Below are 22,711 nucleotides of genomic sequence, written 5' to 3'. Positions count from 1 at the left end.
ATTGTTATGTTTGAATAAAATATGACTAAATTGACACCTTTATCATATATATACTTTCAGATCGATCATCAGAACTGAAATGAATTTCAACCGAGAAAAGTGCATGCAATTATGTATTTTGATGTTACATTCTAGTGCTTTTTATTTTTGGCTTGTTCAAGATTCTGATCTATTAAAACTAGTACCTAATCTAATATATATTCCCTCCGTATCATTTTATGTGACACTTTTCGAATTTCGAGATTCAAAAAAGTTTATCTTTGACCGTAAATTGTTCATAGATCTTTTAAGCATTTTGAATTATCAATTATTGTGACTTATAGTACTTTTTACGTAGTTTACAAATATATAAATTTCATTTCAAAAAAATTAAAGATTCGATGCGCAAATTCTCGATCAAACTTAAATTGTTTGACTCTCGAAAAACGAAAAATATCACATAAATTGAAATAAAAGAAGTACTAATTTAGAAGAGTTATGAGTTTATCATATGTAGTGAAAATAAATTTACAACACGACTCATGCATTGTAGCGTCGTCGAAAATCCTCACGAAACAAATGAACTCCCTTTGTCCACAACCTAGCTAGATTCCCTCTTGAAGATGTTTTCTTTATAAACTCTTATGTCATATTATAATGGGAAATCTACTTTTACCAATACTCATAACGGTGTATTTATCTGTTATAAACAATGTAGCATGACACTCCTTATGAGTGAACTCGTGACTCAATAATTTTCTTCAAGTTTGATACCTGTCCCTAATTAGTTAGTTACTTTTAAATTTTAAATTGACACGCCTATTAAAAAAATAATAATTGACATAATGAGTTTACAATTTTATCCCTATAAATTATGAAATTGATGAATTAAAAACTTAAGATTTTCAAGAAGTTCTATCTTTTTTAAAGTAATTAATTGAGGGTATAATAGGTAAAAAAAAATTGGTCTTTTTTAATTTGTTAAAATCGATAAGTAATTAAGGACAACTAAAAAAGAAATATCAACAAGTAATTAGAGACAGAAGAAGTATATTTTAATTGCTTGATTTTGAAGGCTTATGATACGTAACAAGTCGAAATGCTCTTCCCTATGTCAAATTAATAGTTGTGCATTGCACATTAATTGGGCGTTTCTTTTTTTACAGTTTCTCACTGCTATAACATATTCTATCCGTTCCATATTAATTGAATTTTTGAGGTATTTTACACCCTTTAAGAAAAGTATATTAAGACATAAAGTGAACATAATTTTCATTTTTACCCTTATTAATTACTCATTATCAAATTTATGATTAAAATAACTAAATATTAATTAATTACTAATTTCAATACTAACTAATGAAGGATAAAATTGGAAGAACACTCTAAATGTAGTCTTGAAAACTGAACAATTATGTTAATTTGAAAAATAAAAAATATATCAACAATTCAATTAATATGGAATGGAGGGAGTATTTATATATTCTTTAATATATATCTATATGTGCATTTCTCATATCAATCCTTAATCCTTTGACACCATATACTAAAGTCTAAACAATGGCTACTCTACATTCTTGACTTCTTTTGACTATGATACCGAGCTAAGCAAAATAATGAAGGGGGCGTGGCCATAATTTTTTACGAGGATGAGAGATAGTAATGATTTTTGTTAAAAATGCATTATTTTGTGTCATTTTTAAATAAAAAATCAAATAAAACCGATAATTAAAAGGAAGGATTAAAAGAGAAGCAAATCACCATCATCGATTTTGAAGTCTTTGGAGAGTGCAGATAATATAACAGGGGCTATTTGCATGACAGGCGGGCTAAACGATGAGGCAAACAGGTGAAACAATTAAAGTGTGGCTTCATATATAAGATAAAAAAATAAGGAAATATATTACTATATATTATTATTTTATATAGATTAAAATATTAAATAAAATACATATATTAACGGTGGGTAAGTTAAACTATTTTAAAATAAAGTAATCCTTTTAAAATAAGCAATTATTCCCTCCATATCAATTTAAATGAGGCACCCTCTTTTTAACTTACTTAACTAACAAAACATATATTTTGAAGATTTTATAACAGAATATTATTTTAAATATGTTGGATTTCACTTATTTTGGAAAAAATCCACAAGGTATATTCTTCAATTTAAAAAATTCATTTATTTTAATGATAGTTTTAGAACTTTACTAGAGGGCTAGAGGCCTAATCAATAAACAGTGTGTGAGGCTTCATTTATTTTTTGACACATGGACAAGTGGGTCATTTATGTACTTTTCTACTCTAAAGCAAGAACTTTCTATAACTAACAAGAGAGAGAAAATATATTTACACATAAATTGAGTTTAACAAATATAAAAAATGCTAGAAAAATTATGTGTGTTTGCTACTTTTTTTTAATCATTATTAATATTATATTAATAAATGAGATTATACCGGATATATTATTGTTATTGTAGTTGTATGTTAGTTTGACAAATTTATTTTGATATATTATTTTATTTGTGTATTCATGTTGTGTTTTTTTTTTTAAAAAAAAGTTTCTTTCATAATTATTGTGATTTTAAAATGTAGTCATTTTGTTTTACTTGTTACGATCTGAAATGTCGATTGCTACCTTATTTTTAGATTAGAACTTTTGAAGGAAAGTAAAAAAATGTTAATTATATTATTATTGTGGGCATAATTGCTTAAAACAAAGTATCACTACTCAAAGAAATAGTTTTTAAAAAGTATCGTTATGCTAATAACATTTTTTTAGTTTAATTTGTGTAAAATTTCAGTTGATGTAGAATGTACGATTTATCATCATTACAATTTGATCATTAATTTTTTTCATAAAATAGTATTTAAAATATTCTCTTGAGTACATTTTGTTTATTTTAATTTTTAAAAAATATTATATGATTATTGTTAAATTTGTGAAATAATAATTTATTTTAATTAAAGTTGGCTAGATATAAAAAGAGAATCAAAATCTGAAAAATTAATTTTTTATTTCTTTTCAACATCAACGATGATGTCAACTTTTTTTCAAACATCAACGAAAACGTTAATTTTTTATTAAAAAAATACTCATTTAGTTTGAATATCAAAATATGTAATTTTGATTTTTAATAAAATTAACAAGACCATGATTTGATTTAAGAAACAACGTTACAAAAAAAATTCAAAAAAGTTATTTGATTAAATGAGCATTCAACAAGTATAAAATGTGGACCCTACAGTTATTTTTTATTATATTTTATAATTATTCTATTATATCTGATAAGATATATATTAATTATAAATATTATTTTACTTTTTGTTATTTTAGTTTAGGTTTAAAGTTTATTTTTTAAAAACTATTTCTTTGAGTAGTGATACTTTGTTTTAAGCAATCATCCCACAATAATAATATAATTTTATTTCTTTTACTTTCCTTCAAAAGTTCTAATCTAAAAATAAGGTAACAATGGACATTTCATATCATAACAATTAAAATAAAATGACTACATCTTAAAATCACAAAAATTATGAAAGATTTTTTTTAAAAAAAACACACAACATGAATACACAAAAAAATATCATATCAAAGTAAATTTGTCAAACTAACATACAACTACAACAACAATAATATATCCGGTATAATCCACAAATTAATATAATATTAATAATGATTAAAAAAAAGTAGTGCACACACAATATTTCTTACATTTTTTATATTTGTTCAACTCAATTTATTTATGTGTAAATGTTAGTCGTAGAAAGTTCTTGCTTTAAAGTAAAAAAGTACAGTACATAAATAGCCCACTTGTCCATGTGTTAAAAATTAACACACTTTTGTTGATTGGGCCTCTACCATACTAATAAAAATAATGAAAAACTAAAGAAAATGTCAAACTACATATTATATTAAAATAATACAGCTGCACTATACTTTATTTATAGTTTACAGATATATTTAATTAATAAATAGCAAAATACAAGTCACACCCATAAAATTTACTTTTTCCCAATTTTCACGCTTTCTCTTCCCTATTCCCACTTTTTCAGCCTTTTTTGATTATCCCTAATTCAAAATCTTTATTCCCAAATCAATTCTATTACTCCTAAATCAACTTCATCTCCTAGTAGGATCCACAAAATCACAGACTCTTTGCCCATCAAAAATCGTATACCATTACACTTTGAATACCTTTACATTTTTGAATACCTTATAGTGTATTTAGAGTTATGTTGTCATTTTGTTTTCTGAAGATGACTGTAGTAAATGTAGTCATTCTCTTAATATACTTTTAAAAAAACAGTACCCTATTTAATAAGTAATGTATTTTCCTCATTTATCAGGGATTGTGGGATATATTTGCTTGCATTTGCAGAGTACCTAAGTGAGGGTGAAGATATTCCAGTTCAATACCTTGATTCTAAGTTACACCGCATCAGATACGTTGTGGGAATATACAGCGAAGAAGATGGAAGAAAGCGTTGTTAGCGAGAATGAGGCACCACCCAGAATGATCCACCCACAAGAATCAATAATAGTCAACTTGTTAGGATCGATTAGTTTCTTATCCTATTTATCATTTTTGAACTTCTATTTAATGCTTATGGTTAAAACTAATATTTTTGTTTTTTGTCAAACATTATCAACTCTTCTATTTATATTTATATATGATCATGTTGCTTTACTATTTTGGTAGCTACTTTGTTAAATTTTTTTGTTGGGGTTATTGCATTCAATGTAATGGTATGAAGAGATGGATGCATGTTTGTATAACTGCACAATTCATCTGAAAACATATACACTTGGATATCTACTTTTGGTAATCAATTTGTTCAGTTGTGTTTTTTTTTATCAACATATTCAATAGTATAAATGTATGCTAGAATCTTTTTCATATCAAAATATACACAAGTATTACTATATTCATTTATCGCCAGTTATTGCTTAAAGAAATTTGGATACTTACATTCTTAAAAGTGATAAACATACAATAAATGTTGGTAGTAATTACATTATTCTATGTTTTTAAAGTAAGTAATATGTAAGCGTATACAGAGAACATTGTTCCTTTTGTATTTTTATAGGTTGTGTGTTATATTAATCAAATTTTTCACTAGTATAACTGTTTTATATGTGTATTCACCAACATATTATCAAGTATAACTATATTCACGTATTATCAGTAGTTTGGGTGTGTCAATACATATTAATAGTATCAAATTGAATATTGAGATAATATTCAAGTTAATTTATAATTTAAGCAAGCAAACAAAGAAACAGATATTTCAAAAGGCAAATAAGAAAAATTTTATTCATTTATTCGACATAACGATAATTAAGTAAAAGAACACTTCAATAGTGGGATGTATCAGGTCCTATGCATTCCGTGTTGCAGTTCGACATGAACTGCCTATTATGACCACATTGTCCACATGTACTACAAGAATTCGTACCCTTCCTTTTACTCAACTCGTTAAATGACTTCTCTCATTGCTTTTGGCCTTCGCGGAGGTCGCTTGTATTTTGGTGGCAACACAACTTCAGTAGCAATGTGTTCATGTATATTCCATTCACTTTTGTCAGGGAGAGGATACACATGCACTTCATATGTTTTCAATATTGTTTCTGGCTTGTAAAAGTCTGAACAATATTCATCTGGAAGAATGTTTTTTTTTCACCCTCCACGCATGTGCGCACGATATTCCGTCAACTTGAAACCTGTTGCAACTGCAAGTCTTCTTTTCCAAGCATACGATATAAGTCTTCCCTTCATCACTTACTGAATAAATGTAATCAGTTAACGGGACAACCTAGAATCAATACGTAATTTCAATTATACATTCTATACGAAAGTATACATACATTAAATACTTAAATAAATGAATACATAATCAACTGAATTCCAGAAATATTATTTTTCTCACAAAAAAATAACCTTTCATTAATATACATACCGCCATAAATCAGAATACAAAGCATATTCCTTTAACACTATCCCGTCAATGCTATATTCTACATAGCAATTCACTTCGCTTCATTTTTCGGAATGCCGGATCAAAACTATGATGGTAGCCATTGAATTGTATTTTTCTTAGGCGTCAATTGAAGAAGAAAGAACAAACATAATTTTTATTTTTGAACTGATAAGAATCCTAAAAGGTAGTGGTCAATTACATATTTAAAGTGCCAAATTTGTGGGTTTAAGGGCCGGAAAAAATCTTTGTGAGTTACATTAACTAATTTACCTTATTTAGTGGGAAATTAATTAGAGTGTATTTTTGTATTAAAAGAAAAAACGACATATATATGGATATAACCATTTTGTAACACAAAGCGTAGCTATTTTTTAAAAATATGATACTTATAGCTAATTCAATCTAATAACCCTAAAACTATAGCTATTTTTGTAAGTTACACAAAAAAATTTCACAAAAGGGCGTTGCCACTACTAAGGTCTAACCACCAAGGGGCTTGAGTAAAAATTTTCAGTTAATCGATAAAAACCGCCAGTTGTGGATTATATAACAGAATGAAACTGACTTGGAGCTGCCAAACAAGAACCACATGCACTAGGGTTAATCAAATTCGGCATTGCGAAATCATTCGTCTTCAAATTCTGGATCATCTCAACAAATACTACGAGTGGAATCATGAACTGTGAAGTTTTCAATCTGAAAGAACTTGTAAGCATCTCTCTGCTCCCCTCTGAGATTCTTTATGTAGCGAGAATTTGAGCTTCAATGTTATTTTATGTTTCTATTGAAGGACGTGGAGCAATTTGAGATACAAGATGTTCTCCAATGTAAGTCAGCTATTTAAATTTGTAATTTATTGTTTTACGTCAATTTATCCGTAATTTTAGCAATTTATGGTGTCTTCGAGTGAATATCTGTGTATTTAGGGAACTAGTATGCTTAAATTTCGATGTAAGGTCTGGTCATGGCGTGTTTGATGAAGAAGTTCCATCTCTGTTATCTCCTCAGATTTATCTTGCATTATTTAGTTTTTCTGTATACTCATGAATTAAAAATCTTGAATCGATTGTTTCCATTGTGTCTGTGAAAGTGAACCTGGACAAGAGAAAGCTACTTCTCTTGATAATTAAACTCTAAAGGGAAGTGATTAGATATACTTATTTTGACTAAATGAGGAAAATGTTACATTACTATAACTCGAGAGCATTTAACATATAGCTGCATTAATGCCCTTGAGACGTACCCAAAAAAAATTAATTCACTAGAGATGAATTAATCATAAACATTTTGAACTCCCATATTTTTGTTTCCTGGACTGCCCTAGTGGAAACTATGAGTTCTTTAAAAGTATTCTCAAGGCTAAAATGGATACATATTAATCATATACCACAAGATGCCTTAGTTAAGATCTTTAACAGTACAAATTCCAGACTAAAATACATAAGGATTTTCCTTAATTTGATGTGTAACTTTAGGTTACGATGGAGATAGTTTATCATTCTACAAAGTAACGTTGTCGACCAAATTTGGGAATGTGGGGTGGGTGGATTTCAGTTTCTGATTGGTTTTATAATATTCTTTCATATTGCTATCATAGGATACCTTGTGCAGCTTTATCCTAAAAAATAGAAAGGTGAAAATGGCTGCAGGCATTCTTCATACAATCATGTTTCACAGAGCATCAGGTCTGATATATCCAAAGAATGTGGATTTGGAACTCTTTGAGATAACATATGTAAGTAATTTCTGAACTGTCAAAGTACTAGGTTGATAATCTATTTATCTCTTTCTTTATTAGTATTAGGTTGGTATTTTGACTCCCCCCTCCGTGCCCTCCCCCTCTTCTTCCCCATTAGTGGTGTATGAATCAATTATTTTTAGTAACAAAGAATCTGGAACATGTGTTATTCCCAAAGGGTCTTTATTGATTCTTACACTAGGTTATTTGTATAATGTTGCTTTATGATACTGATACTTGAGTCATGCAAAAAAAATAAAAAATCAATTGTGTTTTCAATAAAATGTTTATTTTTCTCTTCCCCTGAGATTTCCTAGTCCTTCTAGTCTTATTGTAGAATCAAATGTCTGGTTGTAAGTATCTCCATTACAAGAAGGGAAATCTAGTGATGCTTAATTAGGACATAGGACTAACCCAGCATAGTTAGTTCATCATAATGAAAGGGCTTGCTATCTATATACAAATTCAACAAATATCTGCATTTTTATTTCTGTCTTCTTTCCTATTTATAATTTTCTGAAATTTTTTGTTTGAAAGCTTCTGTAATTTTGCCCCTTAAAATTTTCATTTGAATGGAGTGCCAAAGCAACTTAAGATTTTGTGAACTGTGTGAGGACCATAATTAATTGAAACTGTATGTAAGTAAGTTTCTAAAAAAAGAGTTAAAAAGACTGGATGAGATTTAAGATGATACAAACTTAAATTGAAGTTAAACTAACACTGACTGTCAATTATAACTTATTAAACCAAGACAAGAAGTTGGTGTATATCCAGAACTTGGGCAGCCCTTAAATTATGTCAATCTAAGGTGAGATCAATGTAATAAGTGATTTTTTTTCTGATTTTGAGTCTCCGTTCCTTTCCCTTGGTGGAAGGAGGGTTTGGTTTTTCTGGTGAGTCTATTCCAAGATGTTTCCAATATTTCCTGATGGCAACTTTTAGTTTCTTCATGTTTTTATGTTAAATTAAGCAGATGCAGTGTAATGATGTTGTAATTGAGAGGAAAATTGATGAGAAGATTACTCAATTCATCGATAAGGTGAAGAAGCACCCCAACCAGAAACACCAGGTTCGTGATCCGAGCTTCTCTATTTGGCCAAGTAGAATACTTGCTCTATATTCCTTATTATTTTGTTCCTTTTCACCCTTTTAATTTAACTAGTAATCTCTATTTTTCTTTACATGTGCACATTCCTCATGAAATTTTTCTCATGATATCTTGTAGTCTTTTATTTCGTACTCTTTACTTCCAAAACAGGCTGTATATTACTTAGGAAATGATCTCTGACCTTCTTACTAAGAGACTATTTTGCAACTTAATTGTTGCTGGATTTGGTAGTGGCTAACAAAACTTGTTATTGAAATGTTAAAATGATGCAGATCTGTGTGTCCTTCTATGAATCCAAAAACAAACAGACCTTATGGTTCACAAAGAAAGTTGAACATCGCTACTGGGAACACTGGTATGTAAATTTGAATGTGGCTCATCATCCAAAACCAGATTCTGGCAAGTCTCGCAACTCCAAAGTTGTTAACCCAGAAGGTACTAACTTGTCTTTATTTCTTTGGTTCTACTGGTACAAATTCTCCAGTTTTCACATTTCTGAAGAGAGGAATTTCCATTTTTGTCTATCAATTATCACAGAGAGTGCACCTGACAAGAGGGAGGCTCGGCACTCAGGACTGGAATTGTCTCTTCGTGAAGTTCTGTTTCAGATAATCAACTTTGTTAAAGAGAAAAAGGACCATATTCCGTCGATAGAAAATCTTGAGGGTGCCTCATTTCCCTTTGAGATCACCATCTCAAGGTAATTTCCCCTCTTTGGCTAAGTTATCCACATGTTATAAACTTTTGGTAGTTATTCGGGTCAGTAAAAATGGTTTTGCAAGTTTGACTGTGCAAGCTATTATGCAGGCTATGCATAAGCTGTGTCTTATCAATTTCAAAAAATAAGCTGTCACTTGTTCAGATCACTGCTGTGTCGCTACTGTTTTCTTGCGTCTGTTTCTTTCTTATTAGCATCATTAGGAATTATGAATGACATGGATGTTACTAGCATGAATATTTTTTCCAGAAATGAGAAGATATAATTTGCCTTTTGCTGCCATGATATTTATGATATCTTCTTGTTACTCTATTCTAGGCATTGAGGAAGGTTATTAGCTTATTTTGAATGTCCTTGATCTTTTCTCTGAAAATCTAGCAATCCCTTAATTATAATAGTTTTTCACAGGGACAAAAGGATTTATATGTTCAATATCAGTTACCCCTTTGCCCAACCATATCGAGGAAAATAAATGCAAATATCAGTTTGTGTGCTGGTGACAAACGAATTCAATTGAAGGAGATTTTTTAATGCAAATCTTTCTTTTTATAGAAATTTAAAATTGATCTAGCTAAGTTATGTATTGCTTTCTTTTAGTTTATCAGATTCTGCTTTTGGGATGGAACTGCTCAAGAGAATGCTCCCGCATGGCAATCAACCATGCTCGGCTGACTTGCAGTTTCTAAAGGGATCTGATTCTGTTTAACTTCATGATTGGGGTAAGATACAATTGTTGTCATCTGATGTCTGAAAATGGTGAATGTTAGTTGTAAATGGGAGAGGCTTCTGGCAGATGACTAGCTCAGCTGAACGAAATGAAAATCATATGTACATATCATACTTGTCAAAACTACAGTTTTGCTCCTTTCTCGTGTTACATGCCATTTCGCTATATGAACGTGGTCCCTAGATCAGCTATGGAGTAATGAAATCAACACGATCAAACTTTAATCACATTTTGTTAACATTGCGAAATACTCTCTCTTCTTCCCTTCTAGTATTCTAGTTTCCTTAATTTTTATATTGTTTGATTTTTCTATTATAAATGCCGTGTACGAAATGCAAAATGGACATGGACATTTTCAGCAGCCATGGACTACTCTTAACTTCTATGGAAGAGCCTTGCTAATATGCTCTGGGTCTGCTCCTGAACTTGTACCAGTGAAACAAAGATTGCATCTGTCGAAAGCATTTATTAAGCCCAGTATCTCTACTTCGTTCGTCCTGCTAGAACAATATGATTAAATGGATTTGTAATTGTGTTCACTTTAAGAGATCACCTGACATGATCACAGACACGAGTACCTCTTCAAATCCATATAGGCACTTGAACATGCTCCATCAAAAGTTAGCTAGTCTAGTACAACAACAACAACATACCCAGTGAAATCCCACTACGTGGGGTCTGGGGAGGGTAGATTGTACGCAGACCTTACCACTACCTCGTGGAGGTAGAGAGGCTGTTTCCGGAGAACCCTCAGCAAAAGTTAGCTAGTCTAGTAACTTACTAATTTCACATTGAATCATCCGTTCAAGATTATTTCATATTTTAATGAAGATAAAAAGCAGCGCAAGCATACATACACACTATGTTTGCAAAGGAAATATTAGTAGATAGTATGACATGAGGTAATAGTTGAGTGACCATCTAAGATATTAACTCAAGGAAATCATGAAAGGATAAGAATTACATCTCAAATATTAGTTACAATGTTTTCATCATCCATTGCCTTTTATAGGAAGCCATCTAATTTAAGATTTCAGAGGGGAAGTGGGACAGCTCTGAGAGGACGAAGTTTGGCCAAGGTGAGGCCAAATTTCTCCTGCATGTCCAAGTCTTTTGGTTCAATGTCACCCTCAATTTTCCATTTAAATGTATACAACAGTGTGCCAAGCATTATTGGGATCATCCTTATTGCCAATGGCAGACCAGGACAAATTCTTCTACCAACACCAAATGGAATTAACTCTAAATCTTGACCTCGCACATCCAATTTTGAATCCTTAAATCTATCAGGATTAAACACCAAAGGGTCTTCCCATAGAGTTGAGTCCCGGCCAATTGCCCACACATTAATCAACACTTTTGAACCTTTAGGGACAGTGTAGCCACACACCTCAACATCTTGTTCTACTTTTCGAGGAACCAAAAGAGGAGCTGGAGGGTGTATCCTGTAAGTTTCTTTAATAATGCACTGCAAGTAAGGGAGTCGGGCAATGTCAGCTTCCTCCATTGGTTTACCTTCTCCGAGGACTTGTACCAGCTCGGCTTGGACTTTCTTCATAATCTCTGGAGCTCTAAGAAGCTCAGTCATAGCCCATTCCACTACGTTCGAACTTGTATCAGTTCCGGCATTAAATAGGTCCTGAGATACACTGAAAACTTTGAGGTGAAAATTACTCAAGAAATTAATCACGCGAACCACGTGCGGATAATTCACCGAAGTCAATTGAATTCAGTATTTTCACAGGAAACATAGGCAGGGAGTTTTGGTTTTGTAGCTCTTGTTTTTAGTTTTGTGTCTTTTGTATTCTCATATTTTGTTTACTGTTATATACTCTATGTTAAGAGAATAAAAAAAAAAAACAGGGCAATCTAGTAGCTTAGTTGGTACTTTCCAATCAATGAAGAATAAAAAATGAAAGGATAATTAAAGATAGCTCACCAAACAAAATGATGCTATATGGTTGTGATTAATCTCTTGGGGAGTATGTTCACTTGTTGTGATAAAGGCATCTAAAACATCAGTATTTTGATAGTTTTGGGATTTCCTTAGCTTCAGCCTCTCATTTATCCATCCATAAAATATCTTTAGTAGTTTCCCGAAAGGAGAATTATATCGCCTTTAACATAACGGATGTACTATTTTGAGGACGGGAAAGTAATCCACCAAGCTTGGTTTACCCATGTCCAACATCATTCCCTCCACCAATTTTTTAAATTCCTTGCCGGAATTTTCAAAGGGATCCGCCAAATCTCTTGAGAAGAGAGTGTTGGAAAATAAATTCAACATGGTCCTGAAAATTGCTGCACCAATATCTACCGCCTCCCCCATTTGGCTACTCCTTTCACAGGAAACAATATCTTCTTGTACCTTACAGAAAACATCATTCAGTAAATAAGTAAAACTCATGTGTTTTCTCTAAAAGTTTAACTTAATTACTTTTTGATATGCTATATGAAATCATGATTTCAAATTATTATTAGTTAAAATCAGGACATGTAATTTGAAATTAAATTTTTAGATGAACATAGGATATATACCTAAGGTGCTGGGTGGCATCAAGCTTGTTAACAGAGAAGATGTGGGAATTGCGGAGAGATCTCCATTGAGGATGGGAAGCAGGAAGCCAGCCAAAGGAGAACATGTGAAAATTGTCCTCTTGAACTATATCAGGAATTGACCTGCTAGAGAAGGCTAAGGCTTGCTTTTGGAGCACTTGTTTGGCCATGTCTGACGAAGAAATGAGCCTTGGACCAAAGTCCAGGCAAGCAACAGAGCTAGAGGAGTGGTAAAATAGTAATAATAATAATCCATAGTTATTACTACTAATTAACATAAAAAAGAACATGAGTTTTAGACATAAATTTATAGTGGTATATACTGTGGAAGAGAACAAGCTTATCTAACGAATAACAGTTTTTGACCACTCAATCGGCGAAATGTGTAACACGCTAAGTCGCTGACTATTAAATTTAAGGGGAAGTCGGGCGTTACTAGTAATAGGGATGATATGCTACTATATCTACCATTTTAGTTTGATAATTTCAATTATCAAATTTAAAAATATTATCATTATCATATTAAATTCATATCTATGGTTCAATGTTATATAGAAATATAATTTTGATTTTTCAAAAAACTTCTCAATTAAATTACACTAAAGTAACATTTTACATGTATAAAAATATTCAATATAAATAAATAATACAAACGATTCCCTTCTTATATATCATGAATCATAATTCAAACATCTAAATAATTAATTTTACTAATATTATTTTATATATTTACTATTATATGATACAACTATTTACCTCATTTGATATTTCAATATTTTTTTTTAAACATGTTGTACTAATATATTTAGGGTGACCTATCAAATGAGTAACATTTATTATTGGCCATCTAATAAATGGAGCTGGGATTTGACATTTAATATGTGGAGTACGATTCACCTCATTTTCTTCCCCATCTCTTTCTTAGGAAGTAACTATAATTTCCTTCCATACAAAATGTACATATACCAAATTATTTATTTATTGGAAATGAAATAGTAGTTACAATGTTTTCATCATCCATTGCCTTTTCTAGGAAGCCATCTGATTTTGGATTTCATAGTGGAAGTGGGACAGCTCTGAGAGGACGAAGTTTGGTTAAGGTGAGGCCAAATTTCTCCTGCATGTCCAAGTCTTTTGGTTCAATGTCACCCTCAATTTTCCATTTAAATGTATTCAACAATGTGCCAAGCATTACTGGGATCATCCTTATTGCCAATGGCAGACCAGGACAAATTCTTCTACCAGCGCCAAATGGAATTAACTCAAAATCTTGACCTCACACATCCAATTTTGAATCCTTAAATCTATCAGGATTAAACACCAAAGGGTCTTCCCAAAAAGTTGAGTCTCGGCCAATTGCCCACACATTAATCAACACTTTTGAATCTTTAGGGACAGTGTAGCCACACACCTCAACATTTTGCTCTACTTTTCGAGGTACCAAAAAAGGAGCTGGAGGGTGCATCCTGTAAGTTTCTTTGATAATGCACTGCAAGTAAGGGAGTCGGGCAACATCAGCTTCCTCCATCGCGTTGCCTTCTCCGAGAACTTGTACTAGCTCGGCTTGGACTCTCTTCATAATCTCTGGAGCTTTAAGAAGCTCAGTCATAGCCCATTCCACTACGCCGGAACTTGAGTCAGTTCCGGCATCAAATAGGTCCTGAGATACACGGACAATTTTGAGGTGAAAATTACTCGTGAAATTAATCATGCAAACCACATACAGATAATTCACCAATGCAGGCACATTTAATGAGGTCAATTGATTTCAGTATTTTTCAACAGGAAACATAGGTCGTAAAATTTTGTTGTGTAGCCCTCTACAAACTTGTTTTTAATTTTATGTCCTTTCTACAACAGATCTTCATTTAGCTAGTAACTTAGTTGGTTAGCATGAACTTTTACTTTTGTGGGTCAGGACTCACGAGGGTTTATTGCAAACCCCCCAATCAATTAAAAAAATAAAAAATAGAAAGATAGCTCACCAAACACATTGTTGCTATATGCATGTGATCAATTTCTTGGGGATTCTGTTCACTTGTTGTGATTAAGGCATCTAAAACATCAGTGTTTTGATAATTTGGGGATTTCCTTATCTCCAGCCTCTCATTTATGAATCCATAAAATAGCTTTAGTAGTTTCCCCAAACGAGAATTATATTGCCTTAGACCTTGCGGATGTACTATTTTGAGGACGGGAAAGTAATCCACCAATTTTGGTTTACCCATGTCCATCATCATTCCCTCCATCAATTCCTTAAATTCTTTACCAGAATTTTCATACGGATCTGCCAAGTCCTTTGAGAAGAGAGTGTTGGAAAGTAAGTTCAACATGGTCCTGAAAATTGCTGCACCAATATTTACCACCTCCCCCATTTGGCTACTCCTTTCACAGTAACCAACAAGTTCTTGGATCTTCTTGTACCTTATAAAAAAAACATGATTAAGTAAATCTATAACAGTTTAAAGTTTGATTTCTTTAAGAGTTCAAATTTTTAGATGACGTAGTCACACAATACAATACGTACCTAAGGTGCTGGCTGGCATCAAGCTTGTTAATGGAGAAGATGTGGGAGGTCATGATTTTGCGGAGAGTTCTCCATTGAGGATGGGAAGCTGGAAGCCAACCAACGGAGAACATGTGAAAATTTTCCTCTTTGACTATATCAGAAATTGACCTGCTAGAAAAGGCTGAATCTTGCTTTTGGAGCACTTGTTTGAAGAAGAAATTGTTATCAATCTGTATAAAAAAAATCAGAATTACTGATTTCAATAAACTTTGCAGAAACACGAAGTAACCAAAGTTTAATAAATCAGTAAGAATAGATGAACAGAAATTAATTGACAAAACTAAAATCTGAAAAAAAAAAAAAACGTACCACAATCTGGAAAAACAAAATCAGAAAAAGATCAAGCCCACTGAATGCACAGTGTCCCCTTAAGGAAATTATTCCCCTCTAGTATCCGAGGTTTGATTTGGAATATGTCCTCCCAGGATAGAATGATCTCAATCACCAGTGTATTGATATCCAAAACTCTGGTGTCAGCGAACCACTCAACAGCAGTAAACCATTCATGAAAGTTTGCAACCTTTCAAATGGTCATGGCTGTTTCTGAAAGATTTAAATAAAACGGGTCGCGCGTGGATCCGAGTCGGGTCTTCCAAATCCAAAATGCCGAAGCCGAAGCCGAGCGAGCGACGACGACGGCACGAGGGGGTCCCTCTTTCCAACCCTTTTAACAATTAATAGGAGTGTTTCTATATTTAAACTCTCCTATTTTTCTTTCCACCACCGATGAGGGACAAATGTCTTTTCAATAAAGCATAAGAGGACTTTTCAAGTTCTCAACTCTTTAAGTTCCCAACTTTTTCCAAGTTCCTCTTTCATCTTCCCTCAATTTCCCATTAACTCTTGCTACATACCCAACAGAAATCACCACAGTTGTTATTTGCCCCAAATTCAGACGCATAATTGGGCCATGAAAATCGGCGAGTTTCGCAAGGGATTTATGAGGTTGATTGCCCAGTAAGTGAAGATTTCCGATTATGGGTAATGGAAAGGGTCCTGGAGGAAGCTTTCTGTTTCTACTTGTTGTTAATGTTACTAACAAATTGAAGCCTTGGACCAAAGTCCAGGCAAGCAAGAGAGCTAGAGGAGTGGTATAATAATAATCCATAGTAATTAACGTTATAAAAAAAATGCGTTTAACTAATTTATCACTTCCTATATGATCAAGAACATGAGTTGTAGACATATATTTATAGTGGTATATACTGTTGAATGTCGAAATTAATACTGGTACAGTAGGATTGGGTGTTGTCTGATATTTACCATTTAAGTTCGATAATTTTGATTGTCAATTTTTAAAAGTACTATGATATGATTATCATTTCAAGTTCATTTGGTATGATTCAATGTTTTAAAGTAATGGTTTCAGTATTTTGTAGTATGAGAAATTGTTATTGATGATTTATTTTACTTCGATTGACATATACTTATATGAAAAAGAATTATAAATTCAAATTTTCAAAAAACATCTGAATTATATTATACTAGAATAACATTTTATAGATGTAGATTTTTTTCTTTGTAAAAAATACACATAATTTCCTTCCTCAATCAATTACACAAAAACATCTCAATCAAAATTCAAACATCTAAATAATTAATTTTCTATTAATACAATTTTACATATTTGCTAATATATGATTATAATGTAACTATTTATTTCAATATAGTATTTAATATTTCATTATACTTTATAAACATCGAATATCGTGTCATATATAAAGAAAAATTACCAAATCAAAATAACAAGGGAAAAGGCATAGATTTCCCATGAACGTGTCCTGAAAAGTCGGTTACACCTTTAAACTATCATAATGACCTATTACACACTTTTACTATTCAAAAGTGAATTTATTAGCACCCTGAGATGTGTAACACCACTCTCACATTATGTGGTGTATTACACTCGATGTCGTATCAACACTACATTAGCGTCATGTCATAAATTATAATTTTTTGTTTTCTTTTCTTTACTTTAATACTTATCTTTTCTTTTGTTAACTATATTTTACTCTAATTAATCCCTAAATAATTATTGTATTTCTCTAATAATTATATCTTCTTCATCACTAAATACCATACATTTCAATTCTCGAAAAAATCTTATTTGGCCACCTTCACTATTGATGTTGTTCGGCATCACTACCATATCACCTTCAATTCTTCTTCTTCTTTGTCACCCAACACCAAATATCACCACCACCATTATTAATACCAATTTTTTCTTCTTCACCATCTTCAATTACCTTTTTTAATTTTTGTTACCCGCCATCCATTACTACCAAACCCTTAAAGCTGTTATCACCACCAAACCCAAAAATTGATTAGCAACAAAAATTTGTTTAACAAAGTCAAAAAAAGGAAAAAGATGGAAACAATCAATCAAAACTTTTCTAGATAAATAAAATTATTCACTAGCAAATCTATAAGAATTAACCTAATTGGAAATTTAAAAAAATTGTGCTATAAGTTTGTGATAAAAAATGAAATGTGATGAAAATAAAAAATGAAGAAGAAGAAGAGGACAATGGGTGGGGTGTGAAAAGAAGATGTGTGGAGGGTAGGGGTGGAAAAGAGGATTCTCACCTTTTTTTTTTTTACTTTAGTTTCAAACTGATGCGCCTATTTTTTATTTTTGTGTTTTTTTGCTACGTCAATTTCAAGAGATAAGAAAATTCACTTTTGAATGGTATAAGTGTGTACTAAGGCATTATGATAGTTTAAATGTATAATTGACAATAACAATTTTAAAAATATCAATTTTTCAGATGTTCCACTATATTGCCCGTACCATGACCCCCTCATGTTCTCAGAATTGATTCATTTGTGGAGTACATTTCACCACATTTTCCTTGCTGCAGCAGAATGCATTATTGGTTCAGAAGGGGATAAACTTTTGTCGTTTTGTGTGAGAATTTACTAGTAGCAATATAATGTCCCCTTCACGAGGATTGTCCTATCCCATATATAATGGAATGCTCCTTGTGGGTTCCGCCTCGCAGCATTTGCCCCAACTTCAGACGCATAATTGGGCCATGAAAATCCGCAAGGTTGATTGCCCAGTAAGTGAAGATTTCCGATTATGGGTAATGTAAAGGGTCCTGGAGGAAGCTTTCTGTTTCTACTTGTTAATGCTATTAACAAATTGAAGCCTTGGACCAAAGTCCAGGCAAGCAAGAGAGCTAGAGGAGTGGCATAATAATAATAATAATTCATACTCTTTAACGTTATAAAAAAAAATGCGTTTAACTAATTTATCATTGGCTATATGATCAAGATCATGAGTTCTAGACATGTATTTATAGTGGTATATACCGTAGAATGTCGAAATTAATACTGTAACAGTAGGGTTGGGTATTGTATGATATTTACCATTTCAGTTCCATAATTTTGATCGTCGGTTTTTAAAAGTACTATCTACTATATTATTATTATATCAAGTTCATTTGGTATGATTCAATGTTTCAAAGTTTGTTTCAGTATTTTGTAGTATGAGAAATTGATACTGATGATTTATTTTATTTCGATTGACATATATACTTAAATGATAAAAAATTATAAATTCAAATTTTTAAAAAACGTCTGAATTATATCATACTAGCATAACATTTTATACCTGTAGAATTTTTTTCTTTTAAAAAATACAAATAATTTCCTTCATCAATCAATTACACAAAAACAACTCAATCAAAATTCAAACATCTAAATAATTATTTTACAAAAACATCTCAATCAAAATTCAAACATCTAAATAATTAATTTTCTATTAATACTATTTTATATATTTGCTAATATATGACTTATAATGTAACTATTTATTTCGATATAGTATTCAATATTTCATTATATATAATAAACATCGAATATCGTGTCATACATAAAAAAAAAAAAATCACCAAATCAAAATAACAATTTCAAAAATATCAATTTTCAGATGTTCCACCATATTGACCGTACCATGACCCCTCATGTTCTCAGAATTGATTCATTTGTGGAGTACGTTTTCACCACATTTTCCTTTCTGCAGCAGAATGCATTATTGGTTCACATGGGAAAAAGTATGATTGATGGACTCTCTTGTCGTTATCCATTAAAACCATAGCAAGAGGTCCACGCTTATCCTTCAATTTTTTGTTTGGTTACAAAATGTGGGGTAACTAATTATATCAAGATTAATAATTATGACTGAATAAATTATTTTTATTTGTGGTTGGAATACTAACTCCGAAATAACATATCCCAGATAAAAATATAAAATAAATACCCCTTAAATTCTCTTTTATAAACAAACAACTTATTCTTAGAGGTTATTTTTGTAAACAAACAAATATTCTTAGAAATATGTCATGCATATTTGACAAACCAAACAACCAATAAAAAATAATTTCATTATCTCATCTCAATATAACTTTCTCATCATAACTTATCCCAGCATATCAAACGACCCCTTACTCTATCTCTCCCCAAAATATGTAATAATACGTAACTATTGAAAGTTAATGTACTCCCTCTATTACAATTTATATGACTTACTTTTTTTTTAATCTGTTTTAAATATAATAATATATTTTTATATTAGTATTAACATTTTTATATAATGAATAAGAGTTCTTATTCCATTAAGGGGGATTTTTAAAAAAAATAGTAGTGCCTAAGATTTGATATTGGAACCTCAAGGTGAGTTTGGAATCCTTCAACCACCAATTCAATTTCTAATCTTACATTTACGAGGTTCAATATCAATATAGAGACATAAAAAATCTTTAAAATATATTAAATATACAATGTAATTTTTTACCAAATGGGTTCGGATGAACCCCTCGACAACCTCTAGGTCCGCCCCTGCTCCTTGTGGGTTCGGCCTCGCAGCGTTTGCCCCTCAAGTTCCCATATATTCACAGCAAGGCAAAAAAAAAAAAAATTAAAAATTAAAAATGTCACAGCAATATGTAGATCCACATAATGTACACGAAATTTTAGTGTTAGTTTATTTAACAAATTATTTAATTTAAAATTAAAAAAACCACAAATCTTCTTTACGTTTAAATTTTGTTTACCGTCAAACAAACAGACAAATGAAAAAAATATTATATATAATTACATACTATTAAACCTGATGGTGTAAAAGTATTATAGCCATTAAATATATATTTAAAACTTATACTCAAGTAGTAATATAAGAGAAAAAGAATATACGTATACATGGATATGAGACATCGTGTATGCTTACTTTTTTCATATAATTCTGAAGACTTATATAATTATACAGAGGCAAATTAATGGATCAAGGCATAAAGAGACGTACGTAAAACTAAATTACTAAACATGAGGTAATTATTAAAGGAGATGAATTACATCTCAAATGCGTTGTGCGCGCATGAACGAACTTAAAGTCTTCAAATTCCCTTGCATTTACTGACGAAACTTTAATATTTTTCAATACAAAATTACATAAATTTGTACTTATATTAAATTATTATTTATTTTTTCATTTTTTGGACTTGAAATATTAGTTACAATGTTCATAGTCCATTGCCTTTGATAGGAATCCAACTAATTTTGGATTTTAAAGGGGAAGGGGGACAGCTCGGAGAGGACGAAGTTTGGCCAAGGTGAGGCCAAATTTCTCCTGCATGTCCATGTCTTTTGGTGCAATGTCACCGTCAATTTTCCAATTAAATGTATTTAACAGTGTGCCAAGCATTATCGGGATCATCCTTATTGCCAATGGCAGACCAGGACAAATTCTTCGACCAGCACCAAATGGAATTAACTCAAAATCTTGACCTCGCACATCCAATTTTAAATCCTTAAATCTATCAGGATTAAACACCAAAGGGTCTTCCCATAGAGTCGAGTCCCGGCCAATTGCCCACACATTAATCAACACTTTTGAACCTTTAGGGATAGTGTAGCCACACACCTCAACATCTTCGTCAACTTTTCGAGGAACCAAAAGAGGAGCTGGAGGGTGTATCCTGTAAGTTTCTTTAATAATGCACTGCAAGTAAGGGAGTCGAGCAATGTCAGCTTCCTCCATCGGGTTACCTTCTCCGAGGACTTGTACCAGCTCGGCTTGGACTTTCTTCATAATCTCTGGAGATCTAAGAAGCTCAGTCATAGCCCATTCAACTACGTTCGAACTTGTATCAGTTCCGGCATTAAATAAGTCCTGAGATACACCGACAACTTTGAGCTGAAAATTACTCACTGAAACCACTTAGGAATGATGCACCGATCCATGTTATATTTGATGTATGTTCAACTGGATTAAATATTTATAACACAAAACATAGATATATAATTGGAAAAAATATACTAGTATTAGATGATAATTCAAAGAGAGGAGCATACTGAACAAGTACTAGAAATCGACTTCAATTCGTTTTTTAAAAACAAGAACCACTACTGGAAATCAAACTAAAATCTAGTGAAATGATTTTTAATTTTGAATTCATAATTTGAAAAATACTATATGCATGTTCAATAAATGCTTCAAACTAAACATGGGGACAGAAATGGACCTGACTTTGATATCATGACAAAAAAATGAACCTAATCTGGTCTATCTCAATTCAAATGATATAGCTCATGTTCATAATATTGTCCAAAAATATATAAGGACACGAAACACCCATCCACAAACTATGTGGAAGAATAAACAACAATCAACACTATAAAGGTAAGTGATATTCTCAAAGTAGTGAGTATTAATTAAAGATAGCTCACCAAAAGTATTGTAGCTATATGCTTGCGATCAATATCTTGGTGATTATCTTCACTGGCTGTGAGTAAGGTATCTAAAACATCACTACTCTTTTGTCCATTCAACTTCCTTAGCTCCATCCTCTCATTTATCAATCCATTAAAAAACTTGAGTAGCTTACCGAAGTGAGAATTATATCGCCTTAGTCCTTGTGGATCTACTAATTTTAGCACTGGAAAGTAATCCACCCAGTTTGGTTTACCCATGTCTATCATTAGTCCCTCCACCAGATCCTTAAATTCTTTACCCGAATTTTCATACGGATCTGCCAAGTCCTTTGAGAATAGAGTGTTGGAAAGTAAATTCAACATGGTCCTAAAAATTGCACCACCAATATCTACCGCCTCCCCCATTTGGCTACTCCTTTCACAGTAAACAACAAGTTCTTCCATCTTCTTGTACCTTACAAAAAAAAAACACGATTCAGTACCTAAAATTTTATTTTCGAATTTTGATGAGGTTGGTGATAACATAGAAAAATAGGATGCATGGTTGAGTCTCACCGTTATTCATCATCATAAATTTTGGGTGTTGGAAAACATAATTAATCAATTTTTGTTTAATGGTTTAA

At 31.7% G+C, this 22,711-nt stretch overlaps 2 protein-coding genes and 2 pseudogenes across 4 annotated transcripts in view; 1 reads left to right on the top strand and 3 right to left on the bottom strand.

The window, feature by feature from the left end:
* The first annotated feature begins 6,411 nt into the window (after positions 1-6,411).
* LOC125847994 (autophagy-related protein 101-like) lies at positions 6,412-10,436 on the top strand. 2 transcript variants are annotated; one of them, XM_049527768.1, is made up of 7 exons: positions 6,412-6,666; positions 6,749-6,785; positions 7,608-7,693; positions 8,670-8,765; positions 9,077-9,239; positions 9,342-9,504; positions 10,120-10,436. In XM_049527768.1, exons 1-7 carry the CDS (start codon positions 6,634-6,636, stop codon positions 10,226-10,228), a joined length of 687 nt encoding a protein of 228 aa, XP_049383725.1. In that variant the 5' UTR covers positions 6,412-6,633; the 3' UTR covers positions 10,229-10,436. The 2 variants fall into 2 exon arrangements, with proteins under 2 accessions (XP_049383725.1, XP_049383726.1); XM_049527769.1 differs by lacking the exon at positions 10,120-10,436 and adding an exon at positions 9,931-10,027 and having other exon boundaries at positions 6,445-6,666.
* A 741-nt stretch (positions 10,437-11,177) lies between these two features.
* Positions 11,178-13,061, bottom strand: LOC125848871 (geraniol 8-hydroxylase-like; annotated as a pseudogene).
* Positions 13,062-13,635: 574 nt separating this feature from the next.
* Positions 13,636-16,509, bottom strand: LOC125848876 (geraniol 8-hydroxylase-like; annotated as a pseudogene).
* A 4,422-nt stretch (positions 16,510-20,931) lies between these two features.
* The window catches only part of LOC125848869 (geraniol 8-hydroxylase-like), a 77,064-nt gene continuing 75,284 nt past the window's right edge, over positions 20,932-22,711 (bottom strand). For both annotated transcript variants that reach the window (XM_049528815.1, XM_049528814.1), the window contains exons 2-3: positions 22,104-22,542; positions 20,932-21,546 (exon numbers count right to left, since the gene is read on the bottom strand). In XM_049528815.1, the coding sequence (XP_049384772.1) occupies positions 20,941-21,546; positions 22,104-22,532 (1,035 nt within the window). In that variant the 5' untranslated portion in view covers positions 22,533-22,542 and the 3' untranslated portion in view covers positions 20,932-20,940. The remainder of the gene's footprint in view (positions 21,547-22,103; positions 22,543-22,711) is intronic.

The sequence above is a fragment of the Solanum stenotomum genome, chromosome 12 (assembly GCF_019186545.1).
Source record: "Solanum stenotomum isolate F172 chromosome 12, ASM1918654v1, whole genome shotgun sequence".
Taxonomy (NCBI): Eukaryota; Viridiplantae; Streptophyta; class Magnoliopsida; order Solanales; family Solanaceae; genus Solanum; species Solanum stenotomum.
The sequence above is the reverse complement of the archived record's forward strand: the minus strand, read 5'-3'. Positions and strand labels throughout refer to the sequence as shown.